Source organism: Haliotis rubra, unplaced genomic scaffold, assembly GCF_003918875.1.
Source record: "Haliotis rubra isolate DU_JTF1 unplaced genomic scaffold, ASM391887v1 Scf622, whole genome shotgun sequence".
NCBI lineage: Eukaryota > Metazoa > Mollusca > Gastropoda > Lepetellida > Haliotidae > Haliotis > Haliotis rubra.
Genome location: NW_025767327.1, coordinates 83,296 through 101,042, shown reverse-complemented (window position 1 = coordinate 101,042; position 17,747 = coordinate 83,296). Strand labels below are relative to the sequence as shown.

The following is a 17,747-nucleotide window of genomic DNA, read 5'->3' as shown; positions in this document are numbered from 1 at the left end:
GGATGTAACATCCATTCCGTCGGGGATGATTGTAGTGGACGAGATAGGGCGTCTGCTATGACATTCTTTGCTCCTAGAATGTGGCATGCCTTCATGTAGATGTTCAGGTCGTCCACGATGCTGAACAGGAGAAAGCTGAGTTTTAGCAGACTTGTTGATCTTGTTGATCCTTGTTTGTTGATGTAGAAACTACTGTGGAGTTGTCCGTGTGGACCGTGAGCCTTGCGTTCCTTAGTACGATCACTGCTTCCATCTCCAACAGGTTGATGTGCAAACTCTGATCCTGACTCGACTCGACCACATTCGACTTCTGAGTCCACCATAGGAGGTATGGTTTCAAGCTGTCCGGTAGTATCAGCGGATCCAGACTGTCGAGATGGGCGTTCACAAATATTTGTAGTGGGCGCAGCTGTAATATCCTCTGTGAGTCATGTCTTGAGCTGAGGTGAGTAGACCGATAATTCTTTGCCAAGCACGTAGTGTCAACGGAGAGAGCATTGCTTGAGATATCATATGTTGTATCTTGACCCGACGATCCTCTGGGACGACTACGGATTCACCGGCGTGATGAGTCGTATTCCTAGAAATTGAAGATCCTGTTTCAGCTCCAGTTCCGACTTGATGAGATTTACCAGCAATCCTAACTGAGTGAGAAGCCTGATGGTGAAATCTAGTTGCAGTCTGAGTTGACTGGGATCTTGATGAACTTGAATTCCGTTGTCTAGGTAAAAAGCACTGCGTAGACCTCGGCGATGTAGATATGTGATGATGGGCTTGGTCACACTCACAACCAGGGGGCCGATGATATTCCAAATGGTAGAACCTTCCACTGGAAGTGATGTCCGTTGAAAAGGAATCTTAGGTATTTCCTTGAGTCCAGATGTATCGGGATGTGTAGGTAGATCTATGCTGGCGAGGTAGTCTGATGGACGAACGAGATGTATCATCTTGAGTCTTGATTGCGTCGTCCAGTTTCTCTGTCTGGTCGGCTGCGTAGTTGAAGGCCAGCAGGTTGCTTGTAAGTGGTGGAGTGGCTTCCAACTGTATCTTGTACCCTCTGCGTAGTATCTGGGATACGTAGTCGTCCTGTAGTATAACCCAATTCTCCCAGTACCGTTGAAGACGTCCACCCACTGTCGAAGGTTGTACTGGAATGTTCCAAACCTGTCCTTCAGCGCTTGATTCCCCTGGCACCCCTGGGTGCTCGGCCTCTTCTGGGGTTGCTTCTGGGGGCTCCAGTTGGGCAACGAAAAGAACCTCTTCCTCCTCTCGAGTTGGAATATTTCTATTCTCTGGCTCTCTGGAGTCCTGCAAACTTGGATTTGTTGGAGTAGCGCTGGGACGTCTGGCGAATCACATTTGCCAAGGTATCTATGGACTTAATCATCATGACCTCCCTTGATTCCTGTGTAACCTCTTTGGCGACTTCTTCAATTCCTCCTCCGAAGATGGATGATGCTGACCATGGGGCTCTGTATAAGGACTTGGTGAACCGCTCACTCCAGGTGCACGCTGACAATAATCCTTGTCTCCTCAGGAGAGTCAGGCCCGCTGATGTGGATGCTAGATGCTCCGACATAAACTGCTGGTCCATTTTCTGAGTCAGTAGAGCAGAATATATCATCTGGCCATCTTAGGCGGTGGAGTTCTTGAACTTTCGAGGTGAGTGCTTTGTTGATAGCCCTAGACCTGGCTAGTCTGAAAAAGGTATGTCTAGTAGTCGTATCCAGTTGCGCTAGCTTCTTGTCCTCTATCTTGTTAGTCCTATAGCGGGAGTCATTGATGATCTTGTAGTCCTCATCAATCTCTGGTGCCTTCAGGAAGGGTTCCATGTGATGTAAGGGGAATTTCCTGGCATTGAACATCGGGATATGCTGATTCTGGAACTTGGTAGCCTTATCAAAGGCTGAGCTGAGACTGTCTGGTACTTGGGAGATCGGGTCGATAGGCAGAAAGATGAGTGTGTCGAAATCATCGTTGGACATCTTGTATGTAAACGCTTCGTCTGTGTCCTTGGAAGGTGATGCTAGGTCCAGGCCATTAGCAAGCCATGAGGTTACTTCCGCATCGGAGAATATGACCTCACTTTCTTCATCCAACTTAAACATCTCCCGATCTGACGATCCACGACGACGTGAGTCTCTGTATGAAGATCTGTATGTCGAACTGTGTGCAGGTGAACGATCCCGATATAATCGTGTATCCTACCTGAAGTCTTGAGATTTCTCTCTAGGCCTTCATGAAGGTTGATTCTTAGGCGTAGTTTCCCCTCTGTGAGATGTGGAGTGCCTGCGTGCAGGTTCCCGATGTACGTCAGAGTCCGATGGTGATTACGATCCGTATCTACGATGTCTGTAGGGTTCGGGAGAACGCTTCGATCTGCTTCTACGTGGAGAATTCTTAGCGGCTCCTTCAGGGACGTCTAAGGCTGAGGTGACATTGGTAGCGTTGTCCAGACTTCTAGCTTCAGATGGGGAAGATCGTCGGGTGCATGAGCCTTCGCGCAGGCTTCCCTCTTCTTCCAAGTGCTGCTGAATCTTCACGCAGGCTTGTAGTCATCGTAGTGGTCTTCGTAGCGATTTTCTCCTGCGCGAAGTGACGTTCCATCATTGACATCATCTGGTCTGTAAACTGAAGTTCTGCGATGTCTGTTGAGACTGCTGCAGGGTTGATGATGCTTCTGACAACGATGAGGCGTCTTCTAAAGCACGCTGCACTTGTGAAGAGTCTGCTATCTCTGGTACCCGATGTCTGCGGTGATAGGTCTTCTGTCAATGTCTGCGCTAATAAAGTTGCCGATGTAGCTGTAGAAGCAGCCTTCGTCTTCTTGCTGACAACTGTGACTTCAGGTATGAGGACGGGGGGGATCATCATACACGTCTGCTTCTTCCGGAGGTACAATCTCGGCAGAGAAGGATCTCGTTTTCTGCGTAGAGACTTCGACAAAGTCTTAGGGTTGTAGCCTTCTTCTTCTGCGTTGAAGATGATCTAGTCTTCTTTGTCTGTGAAGAGGACAGGTCGGTTGACGACAATCTCTTATTGGCGCCAGAGTTCATCACTGGAACAGCGACCTGCCCCCGTAAAACGCTCGGCAATTCACTGGAATTACGAACATCGGCAGTACACACGGTTATCAGCGCAATCACTCGTTTTAGACATGACTTGTGAATACCTTCTTACCCAGTCCTTTGCATGTCTATGAATGGAAAAAAGGTAATTATTAAATTCAACAGTAGTTAAATCCAGACAATGTTTACAGCGAGAGCTGGAAGAACAAGAACTAGTGCAATCAGGACATAATAAATGTGGGTCAGCCGCAGACAGCCGGTACCTACAACAAATGTAAACGTGATGAAAAAACATGTCAAACAACCAAACAATGTATAATTTAGATTAAATTCCAAACCATATTAGTAGTATACAATCCTAAAACCGTATAAAACAATAATTTTGATGTAAACAGTAGAGGACGTAACGTGTACGCGAGACGGTCCCCCGCCACGATACAAGTGACTACCTGAGAGGGGGTCCGCATTGCGCGTGACTGCCTGATCACAGACAGGGAAGTTCGGCATGTCACACAAAAACGCGTCTAAAAGTGTTATTTATGAAAATAATGAAACAAAATTTGCTACAGTCATTAATAGGTGTTCAAGTTAGTGATTGACATGAATGAAAGCGTGTAAAGAAAACATTAGATAGTCAAATTTTGACAAAATGTGCAAAATTTAGGCAAAATTTGACAATATTGAACAGCGAATTTCACCTATGTGCATATTTTTTCAGAAACTTACATTTAGTATTTTCTGAAAGCTCATTCATCGCAGATTCAAAATATATATGTAGCTTTCGAGGCACACCAGCGCACACCCGTTTGTTATTGTGTTGAAACATGTTTACTTTCTTAAAACTGTGAACCGTCTCGCGTAGAAGTGACTAGGAAGCGAGTCATTAAGGGAGGTAACTGATGCCTGACTAAATTGCTCTGTCAAAACATCCGTCTTGTGACTTGGACTGTCAGAAGCGTCGCATTACTATATATGGGGATATTTTTATTGCGTTACAACAAAGAGGATATAATAAATTAATACACATTTACGAATAATTTTTTTTTGTTCATACGGACTATATTATTTGGTGGAAGTATAATAATTGGAAAGAGGACTAAGAGAGGTGGTCACTTCTACCAGTGTAAAAACAATGCGCCTGCGTAAGTTTTCAGTTTGCTGTTATATTAGTCGGTTTTTGACGACAATTTGACCTATGTGCCAATTTCACAGAAATATGATTTTAATATTTTCTGAAAGCTTATTCAATGGAGATTTACCCCATGTAAATACTTTTCCATGTACACGAACGCACATAGGTGTGCCATCGCGTTGAAACATGTCTACTTTCCTCCCACTGCTCGTCATAGACAAACAAACCTTCCTCACAGATCCGTTCTTGGCGTGCGAGAGCCTCTCAGAATCACGAGCAAAAGTAGTCAGTTTTATCACGACAATTTGACCTATGTGCCAATTTCACAGAAACATGATTTTAATTTTTCTGAAAGCTTATTCAATGGAGATTTACCCCATGTAAATACTTTTCCATGTACGCGAGCATACATAGGTGTGCCATCGGCGTTGAAACATGTCTACCATCCTCCCACTGCTCGTCACAGACAAACAAACCTTCCTCACAGATCCATTCTGGCGTCTGAGAGGCGCCTCTCAGAATCCACGAGCAAAAGTAGTCAGTTTTATCACGACAATTTGACCTATGTGCCAATTTCACAGAAACATGATTTTAATATTTTCTGAAAGCTTATTCAATGGAGATTTACCCCATGTAAATATTTCCACATGTACACCTGAACGCACATAGGTGTGCCATCGCGTTGAAACATGTCTACCATCCTCCCACTGCTGCGTCACAGACAAACAAACCTTCCTCACAGATCCGTTCGCCCTCACGAGAGGCGCCTCTCAGAATCACGAGCAAAAGTAGTCAGTTTTGGCGACAATTTTTGATCTATGTGCCAATTTCACACAAATATGATTTTAATATTTTCTGAAAGCTTATTCAATGGAGATTTACCCCATGTAAATACTTTTCCATGTACCACGAGCGCACATAGGTGTGCCATCGCGTTGAAACATGTCTACCATCCTCCCACTGCTCGTCATGAACAAACAAACCTTCCTCACAGATCCGTTCACGCGATGCAGTGGCGCCTCTCAGAATCACGAGCAAAAGTAGCCAGTTTTATACGACAATTTGGACCTATGTGCCAATTTCACACAAATATGATTTTAATATTTTCTGAAAGCTCCTTCAATGGAGATTTGCTGTGTAAGTACTTTTTCAGGTACCGCGAGCAGCACATGGGTGTGTCATCGTGTTGAAACATGTCTACCATCCTCCCACTGCTCGTCACAGACAAACAAACCTTCCTCACAGATCCGTTACTGGCATCGCGAGCGACTCTCAGAATCACGAGCAAAAAGTAGCCAGTTTTATCACGACAATTTGGACCTATGTGCCAATTTCACACAAATATGATTTTAATATTTTCTGAAAGCTCCTTCAATGGAGATTTGCCTCGTGTAAGTACTTTTTCAGGTACACGAACGCACATGGGTGTGTCATCGTGTTGAAACATGTCTACCATCCTCCCACTGCTCGTCACAGACAAACAAACCTTCCTCACAGATCCGATGCAGCATCTGAGAGGCGCCTCTCAGAATCACGAGCAAAAGTAGCCAGTTTTATACGACAATTTGGACCTATGTGCCAATTTCACACAAATATGATTTTAATATTTTCTGAAAGCTCCTTCAATGGAGATTTGCCTCGTGTAAGTACTTTTTCAGGTACACGAACGCACATGGGTGTGTCATCGTGTTGAAACATGTCTACCATCCTCCCACTGCTCGTCACAGACAAACAAACCTTCCTCACAGATCCGTTACGCGTACGAGAGACGCCTCTCAGAATCACGAGCAAAAGTAGCCAGTTTTATACGACAATTTGGACCTATGTGCCAATTTCACACAAATATGATTTTAATATTTTCTGAAAGCTCCTTCAATGGAGATTTGCCTCGTGTAAAGTACTTTTTCAGGTACCTGCGAGCGGCACATGGGTGTGTCATCGTGTTGAAACATATCCATTTGAACTGACAGCTCTTCGGCGTGAGAGAGCAAGCGTATGCAAATAGATCACGTGACACCGGGCTGACCCGGTCGCAATATGCTGGCTCAATCAGTGATACAACAAGTGGTAAGTAAAAATTCAGTGGACTACGTTATCTATTTCCTAATGTTTATATCATTGTCATCATAAACACATTTAGTATAGAAATACATATAACACAGAAACTAAAAAGCGACATTTAACAGATGTGCGTATATGTGCAATGCATCTACCAAAATAAAAAGAGAGAATATCACGGCATTGTAATTGCTATATTGATTACACCCTGCCAACAACACTCAAAGATTATTTTATGATGTCACCAAAATTATATTTTCTTCTCTCTGTGTTGTACGGGATAGGTGTTTGCATAAGCCCGTGATTGAAGCTTGTTCACCGATCCTCATTTCTTGTGTTCGAAATAAAATATGTTTAAACTAAAGAGAAAAGCCGATGACAGTGTTCACAAGGGCTTTAGCATCTTCAAATACTCTTGAAGATTAGTCTTGAAGTACAAGAATAACTCCTCCTTACCAAAATATAACACTATATATGCAAAACACAATAACAATATCCATAATGTTATAAATTCGTCTATCAGTTGTTTTACAGACAAAATTTTGAGTATGTAATCATATCAAACAATTTTACTCTCCTTTTTTTCTCCATGAATATGTAATCTCTTCAATATTTGAGGTGAGTTGCTGAATTAATCATGAGGGTACTGATCATGGCGATGTATCTGGCTGATGAAGAGATCGTCATCACGTGATCGGTTCAATTGGCAAAAGATGCCATTTCCATGAGCAGATTTTGCCCAGCTCCATGTCAACTGAAGATTTGTCACAACTGAATAAACATGTCTGTGTCCTTTCACAGTTTATCCAAACACAAACCACGAAATGGAATAATTTGCAGTTAATTATGTGTTTTAAGCGATAATAAAATATTACACCACGGACCATTAAAGCACCATTATGCAGGAAATTACTGTCGCCGTGTCCACCAGACTGTCAGCCCGGCTAAGCTGTCTGCAAGCCCAATATATGTATATACCCGAAATAGCGTGCTGTATTGCATCACACCTGTTGCAGGTCTCCAGCCTCCCACCTGTATATTCAGCGATATCCAACTGCAGTCATAAACTATGCCTGGTTGGCGTTAGGCCTTGTCTTTATTCGGATCCATCCTCGCGGGAAAACAGTGTCACGTGTGTGATGGAGCAATTGCGTAATCTAACTGAAATTTAATTGTGTTGCATTCTGTCAAAATATGTGAAGACTAATACAAGTAGCCGTACTGAAGAATTTTAAATATGCATTTTCATAATTATACCAAATACATACAAAACATTCAGTGAAGGGTTTATACATTTTCGTTTTATAACAAATAATCACGATGCTCCCTGGAATAAATATATTTCTTCATTCTGCAGATGACTCCAGGCTGTCCAACCCAACATGCAGGACTGTACCGGGGTTGGTTGTTTTCCACTGTCCATGCTGGCGTCCAGGAGCGAAAACCTTTTCTGTTTCATAAATACATAGAATATATGTAAATAAAAAAAGTATCAAATTTTACCTGAAGTTCATCTGATAGCGTGTTTCGTTAGTTTTGTTGTGAAAGCGTATTTATGCATGTGTATATATTTCGCGTCTGGCGAAGTTACCTGTATAGGTACAGGGTAAGAGAAACAACATATTCTTACCATTTTAATATACTGTAGGGGCTGGGGAATGGGATAGTATCTTCAGGATGATGCTTGTTAATAAAATGCCGGCGTCATGATACACATTTCTTTCAAAGATGATGATGATGATAATTCGTAGATTTGATTTAAACAGTATTATATTTCCACAAAGACATGTAATATACATTAAACATTAATAAATTACAAAAGGAAAAAGGATCAGCAAATGCTTCTCCTAAAATTTGTAGATTTAACGTGCATTGAGCTTACTGACATAATGGCGACACAAAGTGCGATTTCTGAATGCATACATTAGGTACAACTTACTTATGTGCATCATCATTGTCAACTAATCATTTTTCAGCGGGCATAGGGTGGTTATCAGGCCCTGGACCGTGTTTGCAGAAAAACATCCTCAATTTGCAATAAGCAAACCCGTGATCAGTGAGCCGTTTCCAGCGGCTCTCAGAATTCCATAAACAATTAGCGTCTAATTAGTTTGTTTTCTTCATAACTTCTCTGTGTCATTTTACAAACAACAGAAAAAGTGTTATAGAGCGCATCCCATATCACATCATCGTATATTCACGGTTCTAAAAAATATCCATTTTGAAACTTTGCTTTTAAGGGGTTTTTGTAGCGTTCTCATTTGGTTGAAACAGTTTGCATAATATTCCATAAATGCTTCTGAAAATGTTATGTTTATCTGTTTGCGATATATCACAAACAAATAATAGTAATTAAAATACACCTGCCGTGTATATGGCGTATATATGTGAACCGTCAATACGATCGATATCGGTTCCAATGATTACGGGCCAGGTTTACAAGTCTGTTTTCTATAATCGTCTTGAAAATGAAATAATGCACGCTGATACCAGTGAAGATATTCACAAAGATATGTATCATAGCCTTAATTCACACATTAAAAACGTTTTGGGATGTGTTTACAAAATCCATGTGCATGCCGATGAAACTGAAGCTTCCGATAACACCTCACACATGAGGGCTTCAGGCTCCATTTGATTGGCTGAAACAGTGTCATGCGTTTGCAGGGTATTCTGTAAAACAGCATACCACGCTAATGCGAGCACAAGCTGACATGTATTCTCAGAGATCCAATATCGACCGCGTCAACAGCATGAGCTGTCGTCAAAAAGTCAAAGCGGCTGCATTTTGATTTAACACTAACTTTGATTAAGCGCGAGATGTCAACTAAAACTGACAGTGACTTCATTTTGATTCAGTTTCGAATACACCATTGAGTCTCTTACGCTGTGACAAGCAAAGACAACTTTACGTTAGTATTGAATTGATAGGTTACTTTTCACGATTACAAATCACGTGAAATTTTGTGAGGTGAACAGGTAAGATTTCGTAGCTGTGTAATGCTGAAATCAAGACACTATGTACAGTTCAGGTGCTTGAGACATGCATCATGGGACCCCTCTATTAGCGACAGGTAATGTTATGCGGTATTGGGAGGATTATGAGCGGCTTATTGACATTTGGCATTTTATATATATTTTCGGTTGACTGATGTTTTATCTTCAATTCTGTCGCACATAAGTAGCAACTCGTTCAATAACGATCACAATATACAAACCATTGTCAAAGCGTTTGCTTAGGACAATCTAAACTAGTTTAAATATTAAAAACTATTTAGGAATTGAGATCAGTAATATCATTTTAACCAAAACATCTGAGACTTCTATTCATTTTGGATACACGATAACAATAATTCATTCGCTTTTAAGAAGCGAGGCGTGTGCTGTATTTGCAGGTGAAGGTACAGAATCACGTCACTTCGGAAAAATATGCAAATGACTTTATAGTTGTTGCAGGATTACTCTTGGCGAAGTAAGTTTTTGATTCATGCAAGATGCAATGGCGGTAGAGGTCATAATAGTTTCAAAATGTTCCAGAACTCACTGCAAAGATGAATACTTTAACATTTCTAAAATTAGCCATGACATCCTCCAAAATAAATCACTTTTCAAATCGCGATTAATTATTTTACGTAACTTGCATATGTAAACAACCGACCCTGGAAATTGGTGTTTCTTTCGAGAAACCTGTTTATTCACGACTGTCAAGTAACCACCACGCTTGGTGATTTTACGGGACGCTTTAATCACCCGCACCGTTTTCGCACCCAATCCAGTTGGTTCCACGTGATTGAATTAATTAGGTGGTAAAGGTCCAAAGAGAAAAGGATATGTGCCGTATAGGGACCCAGGTGCTCTCACAACCGTCCTCAAGGGCGAAGAAGGAGAGAGTGACAAACATGGCTGGTCATGTGACCCAAAAGGGCGCCAAAGGAGGCAAGGGAGACTTCTCGTGGGTGAGTGATGATTTTACGTCCGCATTTTAGAAGGGAACTTCAAGGGATTTCAAGTGTTCCACTATCATTCGCAGGAAGAAGGAGACAAGCATTTAGCATGAGTCAGGATAAGAAAAAATGTCCTAACACATTGATCTCTGCTAGTATCAGTATTGTTGGTACCAAAGCACTAAATCAGGCTTTGCTTGTCTGAAACCGGAGGATTAAGGTGACAATATTCAAATAGCAAAGGGACAAACCTGCGAAATATAAATTGCAAATGAATAATTAGTTTCTATTGATGGTTGTCAGGAATAGTATATACAGATGGTGTAAATCCTTACAGGGTGTCTGTATCAGTGAGACAGAGAGGCTGTATCGATGGGAGGTGGTATCAAGAGATTATCACTACTCATGCAACATTACCTGAAGACCATAGCAGATGCCCAGCACAGGCAGGCCGGTATGGAAGATATCAGGATCGTACCGGGGGGCGTCATCGTCATTCACAGAACTTGGGCCACCAGATATGATGATAGCTCTGAAAATTTCATCACAATTATGATGCATCAGAAGTATAATAAGGTGAGGTGAAGTGAAATTGGGTTTAGCGTTGTACATGAGAATATTTCGCTCATATGACGACGTGCATGCATGTGTATGTGCTGCTGCTTGTACTAGCCCAGACTTAAGCTGGTTTTATAGTGCTAGCCCACTGAGATACCATGCCGCAGTGAAGCATGAATACCCCACTCAGACACATTATACTGACTCCGAGCCCACCAGTCCTTGTTGTACCCATTAATGCCCAGCGCCAGGCAGGGACCATATTTTAACGTCTTTTGGTATGACGCGGTCGGGGATCGAACCCGCGACCTTCTGCTCTCCGGGCGGACGCTCTAACCACTACACCACGGAGGCGGTCCAGAAGTATAATAACCTCAAAGCAGGTGCTTGCACTGTCTGATTATCCACGACAAAAAGTCATTTGTACATGCATGAAGTTCAAGGGTATGCTTTTCTGAAGGTAACAGGCAGTGGGCCTTGCAGCCTAACAGTGAGTGAGTTTAGTTTTACGCCACACTCAGCAATATTCCAGCTATATGGCGGCGGTCTGTAAATAATAAAGTCTGGACCAGACAATCCAGTGATCAACAGCATGAGGATCGATCTGCGCAATTGGGAACCAATGACATGTGTCAACCAAGCCAGCGAGCCTGACCACCCCATGCCCTTAGTCGCCTCGTACGACAAGCATGGGTTACTGAAGGTACATTCTAACCCGGCCCTTCACGGGTATTGCAGCCTATTGTATTCAAGGTGAGACAGACAATTTTTGTGTGATGCATTTGATTTTTGTATGGACAATGAAATTTCTACTTATGTCAGTTAAAATAATTCATTTAAATATTCATATGTCTTGACTGTGATATTGCTATCTGTCAAGTTTACATTGGTCATGTTTAATGAGTACATCAAGAATAACAAGAAAAATTTGTGTCCAGGGACACGGATGCCCCCGCTGCTGTAGGAAGAGTTCCCTACACTGAGTGTGCTCTGGTGAGTTGCATAGATGTTTATTGAACTTGTTCGTGAATTTTGTTCAATTATTGATCTTTATATGATAATTGAACAAAATTCACGAACAAGTTCAATAAACATCTATGCAACTATGAGATGCACACCTTTCGAATCCCAATGAAACACATGTAAAAGCTTAATCAATTTTGTTGAGCAGTTTTTGTGGAGAAATGGATAGACATAATCCCCTATTTCACTATCATCAGAGAGAAATTCAACAAAATTTATCTAAGTTCAAATGTCTCTAAACATACAAAAAAACTATAAAATACAAAATCAAAATATGAGATGCATGCCTTGAGAGTCCCTATAAAGCACATGTGTAATCTAAGTGAATTCCATAAAGTAGTTTTGAGGAGAAGTGGATAACATACACCCCCCCTGTTGGATGGAACGAACAGGCTGAATAGAACAAAATTCAACTAAGTTCAAACATCTGTAACAGTGACAGAATTAAGAAATTGCATAAAAAAATTTGAAATGCACACGTTTAGAGTCCCTTCGAAAGACATGTAGAAGTTCATTCAATTCGGTTGAGCAGTTTTTGTGGAGAAGTGGATAGACTTCATCCCCTATTACACTATCATCATAGAGAAATTCAGCAAAATGTACCTAAGTTCAAATGTCTCTAAACTTACAAAAAAACTTACAAAATATGAGATGCACACCATTAGAGTCCCAAGAAAACCCCATGTATAAGTTCATTGAATTCCACAGAGCGGAGCGGACACGGAGGGTAACCCTATATGCCCCCAGCCATATATGGCGGGGGCATAAAAATGTTTGAAAAGTATGAGTGTTTGCTGTTTATGTAATGATATTTAGGAGTGATCTTCCCATGGAGTCATGGTCCATATTACTTGGGCACTCACTATTCATTCAATTCTTTGCTTGAATCTCTGAAATAACTCTTAATCCATTAGATTTATGTGAATTCTGATGCCAAAAATGAAATCAGGGGTATCCAATTACCCCATGTACTAAATTTTGTTTAAATACACCAAAAAACAGCAATGTTGAGGGAAAATTAAGATATTTTGGGCGAAAACGGCGGTCTGCGAGTTTCAAGTACTGTAAACGTACTTATTTTCGCGTGGTGCAATTTTCACGGAATTGACAGTTCAGACTACATCGAGCGGTCAATTATTCGCGCAATCAGTAATTGCCAGAACTGCCAGCTGTCTCTTTGGCCGCCACTAATAGCAGTGAAAACAAACAGAGTGGCTTAACCTGTCAGGCGGCGTTTATTGCTTACTCACAGGAAATCCCTATCTGTGCGATATACTAGTACACGTAATCCGTTTACTCCCGGAAGAGATGAAAAACACATCAGTCTTATGTTCGAACTCTGGCGATTTGACGAATTAACTTATACTGTATATGAAGCTCTTTGTGATTTCAAACAAGCGGGTTGTTGTGAATAGAGATGATTGAGTGTTAGTGACTATTAAGCTTCATGATGTACTGGTGAATAAAATCTTAATGAATAAATAAAATACTGCTGTATTATTTCTTTCGAGTCGTTTCACGGTAATCTGTTTTGTATCAAACCATCTGTCATGTGACCAATTTCCATGGCAGCCACAACACATATTGCTGTTTTCGCTAAATCGGCAATTGGATTTGGCTCATTATTTCATTATGTTTTGGGAAATCCATTACAGCGACAGTTAAGTATGATCAGTCGTCATTTTAAGATTCCCGTTGATTTCTGTCTTCAAACGTGATGTGTTATGGTAACAACTTAGGGCGTGGCTTAGACTGAATGAATGATAGGTTTATTAGCGGTGTGTATAAATTTTCGGCTAAAATGTTTTCGCTGTAAAAGCGAAAAATAAAACCTCTTGAGAAATATAATACGTTTACAGTATTACATGTACAAAATCGATCCAAACCTGGACCCCGAATTTTGACACTTTATTTGCCTCTAAAATATGTATTTATGGTCTGATTTTTAAAAGAAAAAGTTATCTGAAATCAGTAGAATGCCAGCTATCAGACAATGTTATTTATAATCAGTTATCTGTAATATGAAAACAATCATGTGGTATAGCTACTTAAAATCTTTATCTAATCAGTATCTTTGAACCTTGTAACACCATTGACTCCAGACCTACAGATTCATATCAGCAATATTATTGTTGCTCTTGCATAATAATAAACAGTAATAGATCTTAAGCTGCTTGTAGCAGTATTCTTGCAATATGACAGGTACGGGCATGGATTAACAGAGTGTACCCTTGTGGGGAGATGAACCCAGGTCGTTGGTGTGAAGGGTCAACACTCAGCAACCCTACTATCTATACAACAATACAACATAAATCATACACATCTTTATTGCAACACCATCAACTCACTTGTAGCCCTTTTCTTTTATTGAGAACGCTGGAGTATCCAGAGGAAGAATATCGGATTCTACATTCAACTCCCGAACTTTTCTGTCAATCACCTGGAAGAAATGGTCATTATGAAACGTTTTTCTTTACAACAATGCACAAAGAAATGATCCACCAATATGCATGATATGATGACACCCTGTCCTGACTACACAATCTAGTGACTGATATTATGCGCAGCAAACCACTTAAACCATTACTCCGACAAATATCCAGTATTCCAAACTATGTGCCCTTAGCAGGCTATTTGGGAAACAATCATTACTTTGAACAATAAAGGGACATGGTCTTAACATCAGTCACTACCATGTGTCATAAATTGGGAAAAATGTAATTACAATTGGATTCGAACCCACACCCTCAGAGTCAGGCACCTAATCGCCAGCACTCAAAGTCAGGCACCTAATCGCCAGCACACAAAGTCAGACGCCTAGACCGCTCAGCTACCACGGCTTCCACAAAAATGGAAGTCAGACAACTGGTAGTCTAGACTGCGGACTCTGTGTACCCCTCTGATAAGTGTTAATTGGCACGGCTCCCATGGCCGAAAGCTATGAAATACATAGCCAGCTAAGCATATGAAAATACATCCCTGTTTATTGAACTACTACGACCACCATTGGTTGCTTCTGACCCAGAATTCCACCAAGGAAGATTAAAACAGCATTCTGTCTGTACAGCTTTATTGAAATGGTTTGCAACACCTGCACCAGTTAGGTGACTTATTATCAACTATAGTCTCATCTTGTACATGCATCATACTTTAATTCCATCAATCAAAAAGTCTCACTTTTCCATACTGAGCTCCAGCATCCAGAATGGCAATCCTCTCCGAAAGATGCACGTCTCCATTCACATGATTTGCTGTAGACCCATTCATTGTGATGTCTGAAAAAATAGTAATTACTTTGCATAGTGTTGAATTAATAATCGAGTCCAGCAGGGTAAGACACATTCTCTTCCCACAGAGGTTACATGTCGCATCTTCCTACGAACCTCTGTTCTAATACGACCCTTTCATGGTGCGAGTATTCAGGATTGGTTGCGATCAGATTTAGTCGTGCGATTAGCAACGTTGTTTCAAAAGTGATCATTCGCAAGGCCTCGGTAATTTCTGTATGCTTCAGGAAAACTAAACCTCTTCCCCTGCGCGATACGCAAATGTTTCTTCTAGACAGAACTCAGTCATGTAATGGCGACACAATGGCATCTTCATTGCCCTCGTTGACAACAGACAAGATGGCCATTAAATGTCTTGTGCGTCACATCAACACAAGTCCCCGTCTGAGGAGGGATATTTGTGGCCCCACATTTGCTTGTATTTGTCAAGTTGGATCTAAATCGTTGTAAAATGTGTTTCGATTGGATAGGAAGAAGGGAGATAATTTGTGTTGCGATTTTTGCTGCTAGGGGATTTTACGAGAACTGGGAAATATGGCCGTATTAGAAGAGAGGTTCGTAGGAAGATGTGACAAGTAATCTCCATGGGAAGAGAATGAACCACAAGACATGGTCACAGATCCGCTGGCCGATGCTGGTCAGACCACACTTCACCAAAATCAGTTCTAGCCATATGCCCCATGTGTAGACAGCAGGACTAAACTGCCTCACTCATCATGGAAGTAAAGTGTCCTTTAAAATGGAAAACAAATATGGGGACAGTGCAAATTCTGTAATAAGCTTCTACTACATCTTGTTTCCTCAGCTTAAAACACTGGGGAACTAACTGCCAGCTCTTCTGACATATAATCAGAATTTGCAATGCAGATGAGAAGGCCAATTTTACTGTTTTGGCGACTTCATTCATGTTCACGCGGCATGTATTTACTTGGACTCTGATCTGGTTGTAAGACATGCTGGCCACATGGTTAATATATGCATATGGCATCTGTATTTTATTAGGGAAATTATTATTGTGGTTTAGAAATTTATGTGGTAACGTATGATGACTTTCATACCTTCTCCCATGTGGTTCGACTAAAATAGATTTAAATTGAAAATTGCCACGAAATTAGGTGACCTTCGGAACACTTTGGCACCAGGTAATCCTTGTTTTGATTAATTAAGGCAAAACCAGCTATCAAATGGTCATTCTAACTGAAATCTTGAAGTATTCATGGAGAGAAAGGAGACAGTATTTGATAAGGCGATGCGAGTGCGCTGTCATCAATCTTCTTGTTGACACTTCGTCTGTTTAGAATTGCCACACGTTGTTTATTCTGACAAGTTTGCAAATCGTCCCTGACAGTTACAGAAATGGATACCAATCGGATCATCCAGATACATTTACCCGATACGCACATGCAAACATCAACGTACGACTTGGATCTTCGACTGTGGTCACACAATCCACAAAATCGAAACTCACCTGTGATTTCGCCCTCTCTTTCCTTCGAGGACATGCAAGTGAAAATTTCGCGGAAAAGACACATGAAGCCTATTGCGCATGTCCGCCGGGTCGGGGAATTCCGCAAGTTTCCGGTTAATGTCATATGCTATTTACCTCAGACGAATTATGTATTAACAGTTTGTTCGGAAGAAGCAGGTAGCGATTTTGTCTGCCTTATGAAAGAAATGTCAGTGTAAGGTGTCATGAGTGTTTGAAAACGATCTCTGATATTTGATTGTTATTTGGTCGTGTATTTTGACACCGACCAATTATACATGCACGTGTGCTGGTATACGACATTCTCCCAAGTAGATCACTTCTTTGGATAATCCATGACAGCTTCAAAATAGCTATTACACACACTCGCTCTCCCTCCCTTCCTCCCCCACCTCTCTCTCTCTGTCGATTTTGTTTTTTTAAACTTAGGAACCTTTATTAATCATACAGAAAGTATATAAAGAATTCGACACAGAACCAATTTAATCAACAATTGCTTCAATCACCTGAAGAAGGTCAAGAAGTAGCCCAGAAACATCGTGTTTTACAATAAACATAAGGTTGTCATCCATATACTCCATGTAATCGTCTTATAATCAATTGCTTCGTGTAGTTCACATTCGCATGGGACATGAAACGCACGCACGAATATATCGGCGACAGTAATCAGCTAGATTATGTGAGCGAGTGTTTCCACTCATCTGCTCATTAAACACACTGGAAAATCAGGTATCAGATCAGGCCAGATTGACACCAATGTTGCCTTGCCTTGAACAAATCTAGCGCAAACGAAGCTATACATACCACATCTCAAGTTTCTTATCTTTATGTGGCAGAACATACAAAACACTATTGAGGCGTTATTTTGGCCAGGTCATATTTTCGTTTTCCCTAGACAGTGTTCCGTTAATTTAATTTGGTGCCTCTCTGAAGGCTGGTCCCACGTGGTGCCAAGGGTGTAATAGTGCTCGGAAATCCAAACAATAACTCATCAACAGACGTCATGTATTTTCACAGATATGTATATATAGTTGTGCGGATATTATGATTTGGAGTATTTTCCTGTCATAAACCTTCACAAATCAAATATAAATACATTCGAACATAGATCATTAGCTTTTCTGTAATAGTTATATTATATGTTACAAATATAAGAGGAAAATAAGTCCGTTGCCACGGTCTTTTTACGAC

General features: G+C 41.0%; 1 protein-coding gene across 1 annotated transcript in view; it reads right to left on the bottom strand.

Moving 5' to 3' along the window:
• Window positions 1-16,643, bottom strand: part of LOC124256271 (GMP synthase [glutamine-hydrolyzing]-like) — a 32,355-nt gene extending 15,712 nt beyond the window's left edge. The window contains exons 1-4 of the mRNA XM_046690240.1: window positions 16,539-16,643; window positions 14,961-15,058; window positions 14,132-14,223; window positions 10,620-10,734 (exon numbers count right to left, since the gene is read on the bottom strand). Of these exons, the coding sequence (XP_046546196.1) occupies window positions 10,620-10,734; window positions 14,132-14,223; window positions 14,961-15,058; window positions 16,539-16,602 (369 nt within the window). The 5' untranslated portion in view covers window positions 16,603-16,643. The remainder of the gene's footprint in view (window positions 1-10,619; window positions 10,735-14,131; window positions 14,224-14,960; window positions 15,059-16,538) is intronic.
• Between the last annotated feature and the right edge of the window lie 1,104 nt (window positions 16,644-17,747).